General features: G+C 43.1%; 1 protein-coding gene across 3 annotated transcripts in view; it reads right to left on the bottom strand.

The window, feature by feature from the left end:
- BABAM2 (BRISC and BRCA1 A complex member 2) overlaps positions 1-19,453 on the bottom strand; it is a 391,146-nt gene that overhangs the window by 30,953 nt on the left and 340,740 nt on the right. The window contains exon 11 of one of the 3 annotated variants that reach the window (XM_032391491.1): positions 3,523-3,676. In XM_032391491.1, coding sequence (XP_032247382.1) covers positions 3,523-3,676 — 154 coding nt within the window. Of the gene's footprint in view, positions 1-3,522; positions 3,677-7,955; positions 8,941-9,999; positions 11,508-19,453 lie in introns of those variants that run through there. The other 2 variants (XM_032391490.1, XM_032391489.1) reach the window with 2 other exon arrangements.

Genomic DNA, 19,453 nt, shown 5'->3' with positions numbered 1-19,453 from the left:
TGTACTTTTGAATTCTGAGCTCTTCCCGGGCTACGTGGCAGAATTCTTGAGGTGCTGGGCAGAGGCAGCAAGCTGCAGCTAGCTCCCAGTCCGCCACGCGATCACGAAGGTGAACAACTGATACGCTTACAACCATTCTGTCCTCATACAACCATGCTCTCTTTCACTTCCAGTACTGCTCAGTAACTTACGTGAGCTATTCAACACTGTATTATGGAATAAGCTTTATGTTAGCTGATGTTGCCCAACTGTGGCTCAAGTTAAGTGTCCTGTGCACACTGAAGGCAGTGCCACGTTAAGCTAGGAGGTTGGGTAGCTTAGGTGTGATAAATGCATTTCCAGTTTACAAACGATATTTTCAATTTACGATGGGTTTATAGGTACATAACCCTTTTGTAAGCTGAGGAAGATCTGAGACTAGGCAGAGGGGAAGAAGCTGCCTGCACATTAGCATGCATGGAGAAAACTGGAGGGAAGAACGCTGAAGGATTTGAAGGGGCAGAAAGAGGGTGGGAAGAAGGAGTGAGCAAAGGCACTGTGGGACAAAGCAGAAGCCAAACACAAGGGTCTTCCATATGTCCATTCACTGACCCTTCAGATCAAGCCCATCCAATAGGGAGGAGTACAGTCTTGTTTTACAGGATCAAGTTCAGAAAGGTTAATAGCCCTGCCCAAGGCCACAGCTTATTCGATTAGAACTTGTGACAGGAGCTGGGCATGGGACTGCATGACCCCAAAGCCTGTGCTCACCCAGTAGAGGGCATTTCACTTGTGAGGACAGAATTTGCTGGACAGCCATGAGCAAGAAGCACATGTCCTAGGAAAAGCTTTGGTCAGTGCCAGCAAGTGTCCTTCCTGAGGCCACATGTTTAGAATTTTGCTCTAGAGGAGGGAATAAACAGCTGACTCCACTCAACGGGTTCTACTGCTGTTCATAAACCGTGAGTGTTTATGTCATGGGCAGAGCTCCCCGAGTGAATTATAGCCTTTTACGCACTGTGCACGTACAATATTTTCACAGGACAAAGAAACAGGGCGTGTAAGGAATGCTGTAGTTGGCCTCTCTCTCTTTCTGTCCTTTCTCTCCAACTCTCTCCACCAATCTCAAGCCTGTCCTGCAGGACAGTTCTCGGATTGTGTTGATCTATTACCTGGCTTTCTGACACAGCCCAGGGAAGTTACTCGGTTCAATTTAAAGAAGAGAGCTTTTAAACTATTTCTTCTTCCTAGTATGAGCGGCTGGCTTTCTCTTTTATTACATTTAAAATGAATCCATCTTCACTACTGTAGAAAGCAGATTTTTTTTAACGTTACTTCAGATGTTTTCTTTAGACTGGTGTTAACATAAAGCAAATGTCTCTTGCAACTCTGAACCAATCTGTTAAGATAAACAGGCTTCACTTACGATATTCCTATACTGAAATCATAGGCTTGTGGTCTGCAACTCCTTAAAGACTCAATTCATACATGCTAAAATGTCTAGTTAAGAAACACACATACACACACACACACACACACACACACACACAGTTTTGCCATGGAAACCACAAGGACATGTCTGGTTCAGACTCCATAGCACATACCACAAATAACAGTCCATCTTCTAAGGGCAGATCTTGTATATACACAGGGAAAGCCCAGAAAATTAAACAATTGCAATACCCCAAATATAAAACTTATTTTTGAATCCCTTTTTTTCAAGTCTGTTTCAATATATCTAAGTCTTAATCATTGTTATTAGGTACATTTGCATATGCCTGTCGTTTTCCTTAAATAGAATTTTAGACTTGGACCTCATGGATAAAAAGGGGAAATGCAGGGAGAAAGGGCACACTGAAGTCTCAGATAACACTTCTGGATCCCACATATGAATATGGGAAGGTCTGTGTTTCTACAGAAAGCAGCCCTGTCATTATTGAACAGAGCCCCAATGCTGATTAAGTGAAGGTTTTGTACCTACAGAAAGTATAGGAGATGCCAGGAGGCCCCCCTGGGAGGGAAAGAAGTCTCAGGGAGGGGGAGGCAAGAGCAAGAAGTCCTACTAATCGAGAGCATTCTAGGTCTGGCAGGCCAGGTTTTGTTAGTACTTCAAACTGTCAGAAGTCTGGTATGATAAAGGCTTTGATCTCTCCTGCTGGGCTATAAATTCCATGAAGACATGGACAACTTCCAATGTGTTTATCACTATCCCCAAGCATGGAGCTCATTGCCTGGACCATGGTAGCTGCTCAATAAACGCTGAATGACTGAATGAAGATGTTTAATAAATATCCTTCATATCTGTGATTCTGTGGATCTCATCATCCTTCAGCTGGGATCACAGGGGTGACCGTATGGCTGTTCAGAGTGATAAAGTAATAACCACCTGCCACTCTAACCATGACGTATTTTTGGAAACTACGATTTTGATCCACTGTGGCTTCAATCTGGGAGGCCATGGTTCACGAAGACTGGTGTTCCAGATACTAAAGTGTTACCCAGGCTCAGATGGTTAACCATCTGCCTTTGGCTCGGGTCGTCGTCCCGGGGTCCTGGGATCGAACCCCACATCGAGCCCCACATCGGGCTCCTAGCTCAGCGGGGAGCCTGCTTTTCCCTCTCCCTCTGCCTCTCCCCCTGCTCATGCGCGCACTCTCTCTCTCTGTATCTCTGTGTCTCAAATGAATAAATAAAATCTTAAAAAAAAAAATTAAAAAAATAAAGTGTTACCCATAAAACACCAACATACTTGTACATTTACCTATCCCGCAGGACTTGTGAACACTTTCTACATATAGGTTCATGGGCAGTACTTAAATCTCTTAAGCTCCAAACTCTAGCTAACTTCAACTTCTATCAAATTCCCAGCCTACTTCCACAGGGATTCTAACAGTTCCAAGCTATTTGCATAGCCATTTATTCAGACGAAGAAGACACAGGCCCTAATTTGGGCAATGGTGGTAGAGATTCAATGAGGTATATGTTTGTTCCTTCAGAGACATTATAGTTCCACATGAAAAACTTGGTACTGGACCCATGTACTGACCACTAAGCAGAAATTCTATTTGTTTACTGTCAGCTGAAATTTTCCATTTTTAAAAAAAAAAAATGAAAATAGCTTCCAACATTTTCATCATCAACACCATTTATCCACAACTCTAATTCCTCTAGTACTTTTTCTCTAATCTAAATAGACCAGTAGATTGCAGATAAATCCTGTAACCCATTTAAAAAAACAAACAAACAATCTACCTGATGAGTCTAGATAAGGGGTTGGCAAACTTTTTCTGTAAAGGGCCAAACAGCAAATATTTTTGGCTCTGTAGGTCATGTGTGATCTGTTGCAATTTCTCACTCTGCCATGGTAGCATGGAAGCAGCCATACAAAATAAGTAAAGAAATGGGCATGGCTGTGTTTCAGTAAAACTTTATTTACAAAAACAGGCACAGGACAGGATTTAGCCTGCAGGCAGTAGCTTGCCAACCCCCGGACTAGAAAAAGGAAATGCTTCTACTTGTAGGAAATGCAGTGGATTCACTTACTTTGCTCTTTTGGCCATCTCATTTCCATCCCATCTGGGGCTGTATGGATAATTTTTTTGGGCCTGGGAATAAAGCTGTCCACTGTTGGTAAAGTGATAGACGGACTGGAATGTGAGAGTTGGCTGGTCTCGAGGGAAAAACAGGGGCAGGTCGACTGCAAAGACAAAAGAAAAGAAGCAAGTTAGGGCTTAAATGTATGGGTTAAACCTGAATGTTGGGTACAGACTATCTGAACCACAAAAACTGTTTGAGGCTTAGGTAAAAGGTATGGAGAGAGGGAACGAGAAATACCAAGGTGCCTTCCCTGCCTTCAAGGAGTTTACAATCTAGGTACATAAATGAAAATCACACATAAATAAATATAACCAATATGAGGCATGACGCGTGGGTGCTGACAGATGCTATGAAGTGTTCACAGAAGCTGGGCACTCCCAGCCATGTGAACGCCTCCGTGGCACTTACTTTGTCCAGGATTCCATAGAGAAGTTAGTTGATCATCTGTTTTAAGTCTCTTTTAAATCATAAACTCTTCAAAGGTTGGGCAGTACCTTCCTCATCCAGCATTTGATGGAGGGGGTGGGATGGAGGCTGTCCTTAAAGAATGGATTTGGAATGGGGAGCAAGAGAGCAGGTGATAATCTTTCTACTTTATAGGATACAGCCACTGGACCACCAGCAAAACTAAAGTTATCACTTTACTTCCAATCAAGCAGTGAATTCTGATACTCAGCACTTTGAGGCTTCTCCAGATGTGTTACCACATATAGTTCCTAAACCAGTGGGGGCTCCTTAATGGAACGCAACAGGGACTCATCTGAACGCTGCATTAGATCTGCTTCGAGGGTGCAGCCTGATTCCCGTGTTGACTGCTAACAAGTACTATGTGCTTATATCTGCTCATTTTGGGGTCCTTTCACTCAATTCTTAAAAATAAAATGACTCCTTTTTAGTTTGAGGCAAACCGACCGTATAAACACAGACTGTTCCAATAGCACATTCTTCAAGGCATATATTGTATATTTGTGTGGATGTTATCACTTCCAGGGCAAAGAACAGGCACATTAACTTGGGAAAATATAAGGAGAAAAAAATGTGTATGGAATTTCCCAGCTTCACAGAGTACTTTTACATATTTTTATCTAATTTGAGACTTATAACTCCATGAAGCAGACATTATTTTTACCATGTGCATTTAACAGACGAACAAACTTGAGACTCCAAGAGGTTGATTAACTCACCCGTGCCTTAGCTAGGTGGAGACAGGGTTCAAGTCCAGACCCATGGTATAAATCCTGAGCTCCTTCTATTGGGCCCCATTGCCTCCTGTTCACAACACATTCACCATGTTATCATTACAGTTTAGGAAGCTAAAATCTCTACTGTGAAGAATGTACAAGATTCATCTTTTTGGCTCCATGAGGCAAATTTATGAAAATACACACTAGCTAGCTGTGTATTTGTCACCATGCCAGTGTAGGGTGACATTTGACTTGGGCTAGGCCCTCTGAGCATCCAAAATGATTTCATGAAGGAAAAGTCAGATTCGCAGCAAATTTTAAAAAAACCCAAAAAAACAAGAAACAGAAAAACTGTCCAGTGGCAGGCCCTCTTAGGCCACTGGGTCTATCTGACTCTGACTCAGTGCTGCAGGGGGTTTCTGCATATGAATCACCACAACCCCCAAAAAGAGGGAAGACTGTGAATATCCACTCATTAAGTCACATTTTCCACGTGCCTCAATGCAGTTTCAGCACATGCCTATTTGTGCCAAAGCAGAGATTTAGTAACATGGAGGAACAATACGAAGTATGAAAAACAGACTGACTCAAATTAGAAATAATCCAATTCAGAAAACCCTTTTGAGCCCCTTTACATTACAAAGCATGATTTGTAACATCTTCAGTCATTTTGAATAAATATTGCTTTCTAAAATTAAGTTTATATCTTTTCTGATTACTCACTGCATCTCCTCTGACTAATTTTAGAAAAAATGCCCATTCACATACAGTTTAATTTCACTTCAATTGTTTATATTACATGTTAAATATCCAAATATAAAACAAGATTCACGTTAACCCCCAGAGCGGTCATCAACAGCACTGGTGAAAGGTATTTAACCTGTAAGCTTCCCTTCAAAAATGCAGTCATTTTGAATAATAGAATTCAGTGGCAATAATTTGCCAATTTAAAGTAAGCACAGTCACATTCAGGATCAAAGTAATGCAGAGAATACCACAGTCTTCATGACTGTCAAGCTACCAGCTTTTTCTGGGCTTTGGAATACATTATATTTTTTGTTCCTGTTATTTTGTTTTGTAGAAAATGAGTTGCTGGTATTTTGACATGCTGAAAAATGATTTTCCCACCTAGTTCTGAACCATCCACTTGGACCCCCTAAATGCCCAATTAAGATCAGAAACAATTCAAAATGTGAATGTAAATTTATTTACCCAGGCAAGTGAATTGTTCTGATTAAAAGAAAAAAAACTGCCAGCCAGCTACATGCTGAGATGTACTGTGATCCCAGAAAAACATTGATTGCATGATTATTTCTCCATGGAGCTTTTTCTAAAAAAGCATAGTTGAAGCCAATAGTAAAATTTGAACACAGTAGCTGGATGATCAGCAAAGCAGGAATGGTCAGAGTACTTGAGAAATAAAGTCAGTAATCTACATATGAGAAAATAAAATTCAAAAAATATAAGTACCTTATTCAACTTAACTAAACGATATCCTATCTGTATCAGTCAGCAGTCAATAAAAGGATATTCTTTAAAAAATGTTCTGCATAAAAGAGTTAATAACTAAAATGTTTATGAGAAATACTTTGCATTTTTCTTATAAGAATGATTTGAATGGTACAAATTAGTCAGAATTAAAAAAAAAACAAAACACAAAGCTTGTTTTCCTTATCCCCAAATGTTTCTGCCACTTAATGTTTGCCTATAAAGCTAACTCGTGATTTTTTTTTAAGGTTTTATTTTTAAGTAATCTCCACACCCAACGTGGGGCTCAAACCCAACCCTGAGATCAAGAGCCGCATGCTCTGCTGACCGAACCAGCCTGGTGCCCCTCACTCATGAGCTTCTGACGCAAAGTAAAGTAAGACTGCAGGCCTTCAAACAGCTAACTTGCTCTGAAGGTACTCCCGGGGTTCTAAGCCATTTGGGCTCACAGCTTCAGCTAGATCAAAACAGAACATTTTAACCATCGGATTCCTTCGAACACAACCCACCTACCAGCTCCAGTTTGATTCCCAGAGGAGAATCATTCCATTTGGTTCAGTTACTCATCGTCAGTACTATTTTGACAACTGCTTCCTATTTCCTTCTTCCTGTATACAGAGACTGATTTTGGTCAGCTCTCCTTCCACGGAAGGGATGGTCCTCACTTGTTCAGTACAATTTCAATAACCACTGCCAAAGTATTACTTTCTTCAAGAACTTGTTGAAACAAGTCCCTGCCAAAACACTTGTGATTCTGTATGACCTGGGCATTTCACAGCATTCTCTCACAGGGCCCTGCTGCCCTGGCAGAGGGCAGGGATCGTGAAACTCTGCACCAGCTTGCCCTGTGCTGGACAGTCGCTGCAGGGAGGAGTCCCACGGGTCACAGTCCCAGAGCTCTCGTGCTTGTTCTCCAGGCAACTGGCAGCCATGCGGCATTGAGAAGGAGCCGAATATGGACCAATAAACTTCGTTGCCTCTCTCTACACCACGCTGGGATTCGGATGGACAGATGCAGTTTTGCTTTCTCTAGTAAACAAGCTTAACTGTCCCCAAATGCTCATCCTTTCACCGTAAGACGACTTCATTAGAGTTGTATCTAAATTCGTAAGACTCTAGAAATTTGTCACTTCTCCAAAGACCTCACGATGGAAAAATGGCCCCCAACAGCCAAAAGCAATGCCACATCACGTAGGTGACACACAGGACAGCTGTCAGATACTCCCTCAGAACATTTCGGGCAGAGTTCTCACAAGTTTGATCATAGGATCTTTCCAGAAAAAAAAAAAAAATCTAATTATGGCAAGATTAGGACAAGGTACATGAACAGTAAGTAATGATAACTAGCAGTCTGGCACAGAGAAAGGAGAGAGAATAATAAATAAAAGCAGATTTAGGAAATCAAAAATAATCCCAGTCTGGGGCCATTCAGCATAGAACGAAAAGCCCAACCATCCCTCAAGCTATTACCATACTGTAAGTAATGTTCACTCCCAATCTCAGTAACCTGGCAGACACTCTTGGTTCCCTACCAAGAGCCATCCATTCTCCATTCTTTTTTTTTTTTTTTTTTTTAACAGAAGGAAGGGAGGAGGGAGGGACAGAGGGAGAGGAAGAGAGGGAAAATCTTAAGCAGGCTCCACACCCAGTGCAGAGCTCAATGCAGGGCTTGATCTCATGACCCTGAGATCATGATCTGAGCCAAAATCCAGAGTCGGACACTTAACCAACTGAGCCATGCAGGTGCCCTTCCACCCTTCTTTTTTATGGGTAGAGCCCTCCTCCCACTTCAGAGTCCCAAAGTGCTGGGTATTCACTCTCTCAGCCTTCCATAAGACCAAGGCATGGAAATGTGACTCAGTCCTGCCAATGAGACCCAAGGGGAAGTTGGCTAAGGGTCTTCTGAGAAATACTTTCCTCTCTGAGTAAAGACATGTATAAGGAGAAGCCCCCATTTCATTCTTGCCTAGATCTTGTCATGTGAGATCTTGAGGCTTGGAGCTGTGTATCTACCTTGTGACCAGGAAAGTCAGCCTGACATCACTGAGCTACTGAATTCATCAGCCCTGGAATGCCCAGTTCTGGATTCCTTGTTATGTGAGACCACTGCAAGTCCTAACTACCTAAACCTCTTTTAATCAGGTCTTCTCAGACTTGCAGTCAAAGAAAGGCATCTAAAGAAATGTTATTTCTTGCAGCTTCTGTTCAAGAAGGCAGGATAATTGAATAACCAATTTCAGAAGTATTTCCACCAAGCATGGTTGAAAACATTCAAGGCACATAAATAGGAAAGTCTGAGTTGTCAGGAAAATGCAGTTCTGTGGGACAGTTCAATACTTGAAAATGCCAAACAAATGAGGGGTTAACCATAATTGCTTCCCTGGGAGTCACATCATCAGATATTTTCATCCTTATTCACAAGTCAGCCATTATTTCATTTCTCCAAACCTTCCAAACGCTATATTGCTGTGTTCTTGGGTCAGTAGGGAAGATACTCATGCCTTCACTTTGTGGTGGTTACAGTGGTGTTTCCATTTTCAGTCCTCTGTAGACTCTCCAGTTCCTCGAAGCCTCATTAGCAGACAGTTTTAACCCCACGTTGACTTGCTGTAAATGCCCCTCTAACGATGACTCCATCTGAGGTCAACTCTCCCTAAAAGCAGTTTGCTCACGTCTCATTCCCAGGCTTCCCCTGCAGTGAGAACAAAACCACCCATGAAGTCTGCCATTTATTAACTGACCACCCCTTACTGACACCCTTTTACTAACTGCACACTAAACCTTTGAGACACACGGATTCTAACCACTAGAAAGTGAAACACCACATATCCAAAGCACTCGCCTACAGGAAATATAAAAGGAAAGTTTTCCAATTCAGAAGTAATCCTACCCAAGGCATTAAAAATGGAATGGTGTCTCCTTTTACCATCCCTGCCTTACATTTAAGTGACAGGGGAGACTAAATATTAACCAGATTTTGTTGAACTGGCTTCAAATTTTCATTATCTTTTGTGAGATGTGATCACAAAGACAGGTTATCTGTGGGGTTGTAATATTACCAAACTAAAGCCTGATCCTTAAATTCTGCTGTAAATTCTAAACATCCTAATATGGGAGGAGACAGTGTGGTATGGTGGAAAAAAGCACAGCCTTTGGAGTCAGATAAAAATGAGTTTAATTCCTAGCCCCACCATTTATTAGTGGTGAGGCCATAGGCAAAATATTTCATCTCTCTGAATCCTGATGTTCTCATCTGCAAAATGAGGATAATTCTTTTCTCAGCACTGCTGACAAGACTGGACAAAAGCAGAGCAGGTCATAAATAAATATGCATTCCCTTCCCCTTCTCCCTCCTTCTTCTTAGTTGGTTTGTTTGGTTTTCAATCTGGCTTTACCCACTGTTCCATGTATGTGAAATTTCTAACCATAGCATAAATGCTCACAGCACGTAAGTTTTAGCTATTTTGATGGCACTTGGCACTTTCTAAACTTTGGACAGACCTTCACATCTCAGCATATACAGTATATAGGAAATAGCTTAGCCTGTTCTTGATGACAGAAAACACATGAAAAAAATCATTATACATGATGGCCTCGAGTGTTAGGGAAGACTTAGCTTGCTCTTTCCCAATGCCTCCTACGTAAGGGCCAGACCTCTTAAACTGTGCACAGGCAAGAGGTAATGTGCCCTCAGAGCGGCACACTGAGGTCCCCAGGGCTTACCAGGGAGTGACATGTTGTCTGCCCCCTGATGACAAGCTTTCTCTAATTTATTTGTTTCCTTTTCCCAGCCAGTGCCTTTTTGCTTTACCACTTCTCATCAAGGCCAACTCTCAGTGTCATCTCTCTTTCTTCCCTCTTCTCTTTTCTCTGTCTACTTCATTCCACATGTGTCTCAGCTTCTGAAGAGTCGGGTGCCGCTGACTGTCCTTCCCAGGACCAGAACTCTGTGCAGAGCCGGCGCTGCATGGATGGGAGGGGAGGTGGTGTGAGCTCCAGGGTGCCTTCCTCCAGCCCTGCTCAGTGAGCGTCTCCTCCTCCTCCTCCTCTCGTTTCTGTTTGTTTCCTTCCAGGTTTATGGTTGTCCCAGATAGTTGGAGTTACGGGAAATCTGGTCTCTGCTTATATTTTGTTTAGCATTTGCTTTTGAGGTACTTTATAGGTACAAATGAATCATCCCAACACCCAATGAGACATTCACATAAAACTGGAAGAAGAACCTCAAGATAAAAGGGATGCCATAGTGCCGGCCAGTGAAGAGTGAGGCTCTCTCACCCTGCCCACAGAGACGAGCCCAGACTGAACAGAGTAGGCTTCTCCTCCCACGAGATCAGAGGTTCTCGGCTGGAAGTAAGCATCAGTGTCACCATGGGATCAACAGTGCAGCTGCGTGGGCCCTACCTCAGACCTCTGATTTTTGAAAATGCACCTTAAGTGATTCTGATATGTCTCTCCAGGTCGGAATCACTCAGACTGTGAGCTCCTAAGGGTGAGGGTCAGCGATTAGTTATTTTAGTATTTCTAGTCTTTGGAAGAGTACACGGCACAGGAGAGACTCTTAATAAATGCTTGTTGAACTGAAGGAAAGGAGCATGTAAGGGAACTGCAAATTAAAACGTCAAGGCCATCCCATTTCATACCCATTAGATTGACAACAATTTTAAAACCCAACAACGCTCGAGTGTTGTCAAGGTAGTGGGAACTCTCATTCACTGATGAGAGTGCAAATTTCTATAACCTCTTGTACAAGAGAAGTGAAGATGTACATACTTCATAACTCAGTTATTCCACTCCTAAAATACTATCACATGTACATAAGAAGACACATAGGAGAAAGTTTGCTATAGCACTGTTTGTGATAACAGAAATTGGAAACAGCTCAAGCGTCCAACTACATGAAACTGGATAAATACATTGTGGTATATTCTTCAGTGGAATATCTTACAGTATATATATTCAATTCAGAAAAGCATTTCCTCAGGCCTGGCTCCTTGTTCAATCTCTCAATCGGCTCTCACTTCTGTGACATAGTCCAGGGCCCACCTTCTTCCAGGAAGCCTTCCTTGCCTGCTCTGTTGCTCGGTGATTTCTCCATCTTCCACAGCCACATAGTCCAGTCATGGCTGGACTGCTAACAATTCAGTGTACTCGATATTTTATATCCTCCGCATGTGTCACACTGGGCTGGACACAGAGTAGTTGGCTGATACATAACCAGTGACTGGCATAGATCATAAAAGTGAGGAAACGGTGATTGCACTAGACATGTAAAAAAGGAAACATGTTTTTATGAGATGCAGAAAGAAATCAAGCGACAGAGAACACCATAAATAGCATTTAATACCATTTTAACTTCTATCTTTAAAAGAACTTAGTCACAAAAAAAAAAAAAAAAGAACTTAGTCACAATAAATAAACTCCTGGCCTGGGAGGATTAAAAAAGAAATCTGGCTAAATTAGGGAAGAATCTGATGAAAAGAATCCTTAAATGAGTTAAAATATATTCAAATGCAAAGGCGTTGGCACTTAAAAACTAGGCAAAGTCTTTAAAGCGCCGTAAGCTTTCAATTAAAAAAATTCATAGACAATGTACCAAATGTAGATGATTAGAAGGACAGGACACATTTAAGATAGTTAAAGTAGAGGGATTGACACTGGTCAGTTTAAATTCCAGTCTTGAAAAACTGGAACATCCTGCCAGGTACAAATTTACAAAAATTGTGACTACTCCAGAGTAAAGGATGACTAACATAGCCTTTGAAGAAAAAAAAAGTCTGAAACTAATCTTGTTTTATTAAAGGATCTAGTTATGAGCTTTATATTCTAGAGAAAACAGCAACAAGTATCCAATGTGATAAGCATTCCTGGAGCACTGACTATGAGCTGGCTCTAGGGAGGCCAAGTGACCAAAGCTGGGTCCTCCTCTGGACAGTGCCAGCATGCACTTGACTCTCACTGTCCTCGGGAAGGGAGACAGCGGTGAGGCTTATAGTTGAGGTAGTAATCACCATGGGGTATGGGTGGAAAGAGAATCTGTCTAAAACCTTCCAGAAGCCTCGGGGTGCCTGAGCGGCTCAGTCAGTTAAGCGTCCAACTCTGGATTTCAGCTCGGGTCATGATCTCAGGGTTGTGAGATAGAGCCCCACGTCAGGCTCTAGACTGGGGGTGGAGCCTGATTAAGATTCTCTCTCCCCCTCTCCCTCTTTCTAAAATATTAAAAACAAACAAACAAAACAGCTTCCAAAAGCCTTATTAGATGGGCAGAGCCTTGAAAGACAAGTGGGATTTTGACAGGCAGGTACAACATGAGGATTCTGACTGGGAGAGGAGGGAGAAAGTGAGGGGATTCCAGGCAGAGGGAACGGTATTGGGCAGCCAGAACAGAGAAGAGTATGTCAAACTGTGCAGAGTTGTGAACACAAAGCAAAGGAATATGGACACTTTTCTATGAGCAGTGTTAGCCTGGAACATTCCTAGAGGAAATATCCCATCCCACTCACTCCAGAGGGTCAGAAATTTTCTTATAATTTAAATACCCCCAGCATAGTATAAATCCTCCAGAATGGAGAGTAGAATGCACAAATCAAGAATCACTTTTATTTATTATTAGAGAGCAGCTGTGCACTCCTCAGTATGGGGATTGATTCCTCCTTATAAAACATCTCTTAAGACTTACTGTGTGTCCCTTATAGTCAGGGGAGGCTCTGAAGGAAAAGCCTGATGATAATGGGCTGTTGGCCATTTATGGGAGTCCTCCATTTTCTCTCAAACAATTCTGACTTCCTATGTGGACAATCCATACAGTAGGGACTGAGATTTGGGACTGGATTTAAGATTGGGATGGGACATAGTTTAAGTCAACTATCTGGCAGTGCTTAGAAACAATGCCCTCAAGAGTGACTCTGTGTTTCCTCATAAGATGGGGTTAGAATCCCAGGTCACCATGTCATTCTGCTCTACAGAAACCTCCACTAGCTTATTTTTTATTTGTACATTGCACTTTCCAAGCATTCTCCATTCCGGATTTATAGTGTGCTGAGATGTTAAAATTATAGGAAAATGTCTGACTCACTAGATTAGGTGGTATGGGGTATCTTCCCTAGAAATGTTTGAAGAGAAGCCACTGCATTCTTTGGTGGCTTTAGGTTCAGTTCCATCTGGTGAGATGGACAGGAAATAGCTTATCTAGATGAACTTGAATGTTCAGGTGAAGAAGGCATGTGCTCTGTATGGGGCGAACTAGGCTTCACTTAGTAGGTGTACAACTTTGGCATATTAACTGGTCCCTCTGAGCCTCTCTCCTCATCCATCAAATGAGCAAATCTCTAACCTCTGGGTTGGAAATAAAGTGTGTGTACAGTATCCGGAGCCTAAAAGGAATCAAGAACAGGACGGTATACTGGAAAGAATATGATCTTTGGAATTTGACAGATCTGGGCTTGATTCCTACTCTCCCAGTTACCACGTGGGTGACCTCAGGCAATTTACTAAACTCCCTGAGTCTAGGTTTTCTAATCTTTAAGATGGGATAATACCTACCTTGCAAGGCTGTTGAGTGCTTTACATGATATAATGAATATATATAGAATACTTGGCACATAGCAGATATCCATAAATGAGACCTATGATTACTCACTTTCTCTTAGAAGCAATTAAAACAAACAAACAAACCTGAGTCTATATAATTTCTTTTTCCAACCTGACTTCCAGCCTAGAAAAATACCCATAGATTAAAAGTAGCCAAATTCTTTCAATTAAGCTTCCAATTTAGTTCTGCCCATATTTCTATTTGAGGCAAATTCAGGAGTCCTCTGGAACTCTTCACTCTGAGTTCTACAATCTTCTTCCTTCAAACAAAAAAAATCTGGAGGATCTAAGGTCAAATGGGGTTTTGTAGCAAAAGCTGACCACGGACCAGAGAACAGCTGAAGACAGAGGAAGCCTGGTGAAAACGTGGCCAGACCATTTCCTTTTGTGCTTGGATACTGCACTGCTCCCTCCATTCACATAGGTGCTTCCTGTAAGTTAAAGGCTTTTTCTTTCTTTTTTTTTTTTTTTAAAGATTTCATTTATTTATTTGACAAAGAGAGAGAAAGAGAGAGAGGGAACACAAGCAAGGGGACTGGGAGAGGAACAAGCAGACTCCCCGGTGAGCAGGGAGCCCGATGCGGGGCTTGATCCCAGGATCCTAGGATCATGACCTGAGCCGAAGGCAGACGCTTAACGACTGAGCCACCCAGGCGCCCAAGGCTTTTTCTTTTTTTGCTAAACTATTTATTTGTAAGCGGTTTTGCTCTTTGAAAAAAAAAAAAAGACCAGAAATACAATCAGTCTTCATATATTTAAAGATTACTATTTGGTCTATGAATTTCCATGTTTTTGTTTAGTGGTTACCGTTTTGGGGCCTTGGTCATTATTTCTTCTGTGAGAATGGGTGGGGGATGCAGTAGGGGAATGGGAATGAATTCATGTTCTTCCTTGACAGCAATTCTCATCAGAAATGTCGTTTGAGAGGAAGGTATAATTGCTGTCGGAAACGATGTTTTTCAATGGCCCTACTCTCCTATCTCACGAACTCAAATGAAAGAGAAAAACTGTGTAAGCCGAGGTGATCCCGTGGAGGCAAGCCCTTGAGCAGCTTGGCCTGCACATTCAAATGTGAAGGAGTAAGAGCATTTTCAAGCAAAGGCCGGATCCAAAGGCTGGATCCGAGTGACCTGAGAAAAGCAAATTCACATTCAATAACTGAGACTTTATTCTTGGAAGCTCCAAAACTTTTCTCCTTTTTACTGATTTTGATCGACATCCTTCTAGGGTAGACTTCACATTTACTTCTCTCAGATCTCTTTCTAAATGACTCAAAGTGAAAATTATAAATATCGACTCTCAGAGTGGGCCGCGTGGTCACGACATCAGGCACGAGCAAGCCAGACCTTATACGAATTGTCTGACGCCTGCTGTCTGTAGTCTCTTGGTTCCCTCCACCCTCCCTCGCAGCTGGGGCTATCTGGTCTGCCCACCTGTACGCTACGGGCCATCTATGGGCACTTAAGCTGCTGGGGGCTTGGGAACTAGCCCGCCAGGTTGTTTGAAGGGGTAAGAGCCAGGCCTGGAGGGCTCCCTGCAAGTAAAATACACAGACTTTGTGACCCCTCTTTAGCCAACTCCCTGCCTCTCGGCTGTGTTTTGACAGGTGTGCTCACAGGGTAGAGCTGAGCTGCAGACAGGTGAGATATTTACTTTAAAATCTCCATGTCTTGTCAAACAGAGGACACACTCGTTAAACAGCAGTACAGAAAAGGGCCGTGGAAATCATCTGTGTGTTTGGTAACTGAGTAGCCTGCAGTGCGGAGGGGTGAGCCGCCTCAGCGGCTGCCCTGAGAACTCCGGGAGTCCTGACCCCACATCCAGCAAGCTACACTGGCCATGCCACTTGTAACCTGGTACATCTCCTGGCGGGAGCCGAGTGGCTGCAGCTACCCCAGCTGCTTTTATAGTAAGACTTTGGGGTCTTCGTTACCCCAACTCTGAAACATCTCTTGCCACAGACAACAGTTAGGCGTAGGCAGTTTTTTGTTTTTGTGGTAGTTTTTGGTTTTGTGTCTCATTCTAATAAATATATGTATTTTTAATGCTAAGAAACAGGAAAGAAATCAACATTTATCAGATACCTACAACATGCTGGGTACCTTCTGCCACGAGATCCTCTCTTGCCCCTTGTCACTAGGGAGCAGGCCTGTCCCTGGGGTAAGCCTGAGAACTTACTTGCAGCCATGAAGAAGACGGGCTACTCCCGGCCCATCTGGGTCTGGAGTCCAGGTTCTTCCCACTGCAAGTGCTACCAATTATATTTACTGCTTGTTTCTGACAGTCTGGACATTTCGGCTCATCTGCCATCTCAGCCAGGGGTTGCTGTGGGCAAGCAAGTTCTCTGGCGGTTGACAAAGAAAGCATACAAGAGAGGGAGAAGAGGGGTCGGCGTGTATAGTCACAACAGATCTGGAGGAGGAGGAGGCGTCTTTCAGACTTTGTAAGTTATGCTCAAGGGTACAATGATCTCAGACTTTTAAGACTTCTTATTTTTGATGTTTCAATTTTCTTGTTTTCTTCCCTTTGACTGGGAAAGCATTTTATGTTCATATCTATGGGGTTTTAATGGCATTTGACACTGTTACTCATTTCTGTTCTTCTCCCATGGTTTCCATAACACTATATTGATCTGCTACTTCCTTTCCTTTTAAAATATTTGCGGTCTTTTCTCCATCTGCTTAACAGCCCCTCATTCCCAAAGCTCAACTGAGGGACTTGTTAACCCTGAAGGCTTGGCCTTGGCCCTCAGCTTTCCTCCTTTAGAAAGTCCCAGAAAGTCCCATCTATCGATACTGACTTTATCCAGGAGACCTTGGTTAGTCCATATGGGCTAGAACAGGGGGTACAATTAAGGTAATGAAGCTGGCGTCCGGGTGCAGGACAGGTAGAAAAGCAATTCCTGGACGCAGAGGAAGCATACTGAGTTACTTCAGGTGTGAACACTTAGTACCTGAGGACTTCAAAAATCTCTATATCCTTCCCTGACTGCTCGCTCGCCTGCACTTCGGGCTGATAATGCCGGACACCTGCTGAATGCCATGACATAAGTTTTATGGCTTAAATATGTTTTCACATACACTATCTCATGTGTACGTTTCAAGCTAGGCATATTACCCCATTTACAGGTCAGAACACAGACACTCAGAGACAGAAAGCAGTCTGTTTAGAATTACAGTTATAGAACAGTGCTGGACCTCAAATCCAGGTCTTCAGATTCTGAACCCAGTGGTTCTGGTGCCATTAGAATGTTCTGCTATCAACTGGGGAAGAATCACACTGCATGTCTGAAATAAAAGCCACCGCTTGCTCCCCATTCACTCACATCCAGGTTCTGCCAATATTCTGTCACCTGACACCCTTCCTTCTTGTTTCCATCTCTGGACAGGCTCACTGTTGACAGCACATCCTACAGGCACTGTCCTATTAGGAGGGGACTGGCGGGGGCTGGGAGCCATGTCTGTTCCCACCGTGGAGAAACAGAAGTGGGGATGTATATTTTAAACAACAGCAACCCTACTTTACACAGCTGAATACACTTTGTAGTAAGCCTCCCACGCCCACCATTTTTAGGTCTGCTGCAAATACTAAGTGTTCACACCTGAAGTAACTCAGTATGCTTCCTCTGCATCCAGGAATTGCTTTTCTACCTGTCCTGCACTCGGACGCCAGCTTCATTACCTTAATTGTACCCCCTGTTCTAGCCCATATGGACTAACCAAGGTCTCCTGGATAAAAACATAATTTTTGAATGCTAGTGGGGACAGCTCAGATGGGGCCTATCTAGCTTTTCCTTCTAAAGAAGGTGGGGTACAGCCATCAGGCTCTGGTTACAAGATGAAGACTCGAACACAAAAGTTGGAAGTTCATATACACGAACACTTAAGGACAGAAGAAAAGAATCAGATAGGAATAAAAAAGAGAGGGAAGTTCGAAAGGGCTTTAATATAAAGTACCTTAAACTGGTCACACCTCAGCGGAGCCTGATATGGACTCGACAATTAACCTTCTCATTTAGCCTGTCTGCTGCCCTTACAATAAAACAGCTATATTTACCTGCCCCATCTTATTCATGACCCCTTACCAATACTCCGTGGGATGGAAAACTCTTTGTTTCCAGAAGCCAAATGGTTCACTTGAGGTGTATCATTAATTGGTTTCATGGAAAAACAGGTTTGATTCTTTAAATGTTCAACTTACTAAGTCATCACTCAAACTTAGCTCATGGAAAAATTAAACGGAAATCTGCAAAGGAGTGCATGAGCAGGCACCAATAAGTGGAAAGAGAACAGAGGAGGAGAGGTGTGGGAATCCGAGGTCTAGAGGAATGCTTTAACAGGTGGTGCCATATCTCATGTGTGTGCGTGCATGCACGCGTGCACACATGCCCCCTCTATCTAAATTTATACACGTGTGTATATGTGTGCGTATTTGGTTTAAGAAGCAAGGCAGTTTGGGGCATCTGGGTGGCTCAGTTGGTTAAGCGACTGCCTTCAGCTCAGGTCATGATCCTGGAGTCCCGGGATCGAGTCCCACATCGGGCTCCCTGCTCAGCACGGAGTCTGCTTCTCCCTCTGACCCTCCCCCCTCTCATGCTTTCTGTCTCATTCTCTCTCTCTCAAATAAATAAATAAAATCTTTAAAAAAAAAAAAAGGGCAGTTTAAGACTTGTACAAAAAGAGGACAGAGACCTGCTTGTCTGAACCTCAAAGTGACCATGAGCATTCCTGACCGTGGGACTGGTCCTGGCCCGGGAGGGTTAAGGCATCTTTTACCATTGTATGACCTATGGCATTTTAATGATTTAAAAATCAGTTATGACTTGGTATGAGAATAGGACCAAATGCATGATTATCGGTCAAATAAGAAAAGAGTTTGTAAGTTTATACATAGATTTATCAAGACTCTGAGTTGCCCTGACTGACTCCCGAGCCAAGGGAAGGGGATTTCGAGATGAAGGAGAAGTGAACTCTGCCCTAACAAGTTCATCACTGGGAAAGGTCAGCAAACCAAATGTCCATGGTCCAGTGTGAGAAGTCTGGAGTAGGAGGCTGCGTTACTTGGTCTGGGGTTCAGATGAAGAGAGACTGCCTACCTACTACCTAAGCTTTGTTTTCTTTTTCTCATAATGTGCCATTTTTCTTGAGCAGATAATAATAAGTAGATCATGAGATCAACAGCCTTGGCTTTGCTGAGGTGCATCCCTGCTGAACTGTCCCGAGGTTTCTGGCTGACTAAGCTGCAGGTCCAGGGACAACTCTACTTTGTCTCCCAAGCGGCCCATTCACCTGGCCGCGGCAGAGAAAGCCAAGGGCAAACCCCACAGTGGCTCCGAGGGGCCACTGGGGCAGGACAGCGAGGGCCACCAGCTGAGTGTTTTACTCTTGTCTATGTTTTGCTCATGAGGGGCCAAACTCTGTGGCCAAGAAATACTATGTTTAGACAGGCTGTGCTGGTCACTGGGACTGCAGGGCCAGAGCGGGGCGACAGGCCCCTGGGCCTCATCTGAGGAGTGGGCGGTTTCTGCACCAGGGCTCAGGCTGAGGTAGGAACGCTGGAGAGCTGTGCTTCCTGAATTCGCTGGGGTGAAGGACCTAGTTTTGTTTTGATTTCCAACC

This window comes from Phoca vitulina, unplaced genomic scaffold (genome assembly GCF_004348235.1).
Source record: "Phoca vitulina isolate PV1807 unplaced genomic scaffold, GSC_HSeal_1.0 scaffold63, whole genome shotgun sequence".
NCBI classification, from domain to species: Eukaryota; Metazoa; Chordata; class Mammalia; order Carnivora; family Phocidae; genus Phoca; species Phoca vitulina.
Note: the sequence above shows the minus strand (reverse complement) of the source record. Positions and strands in the feature narration are given on the sequence as shown.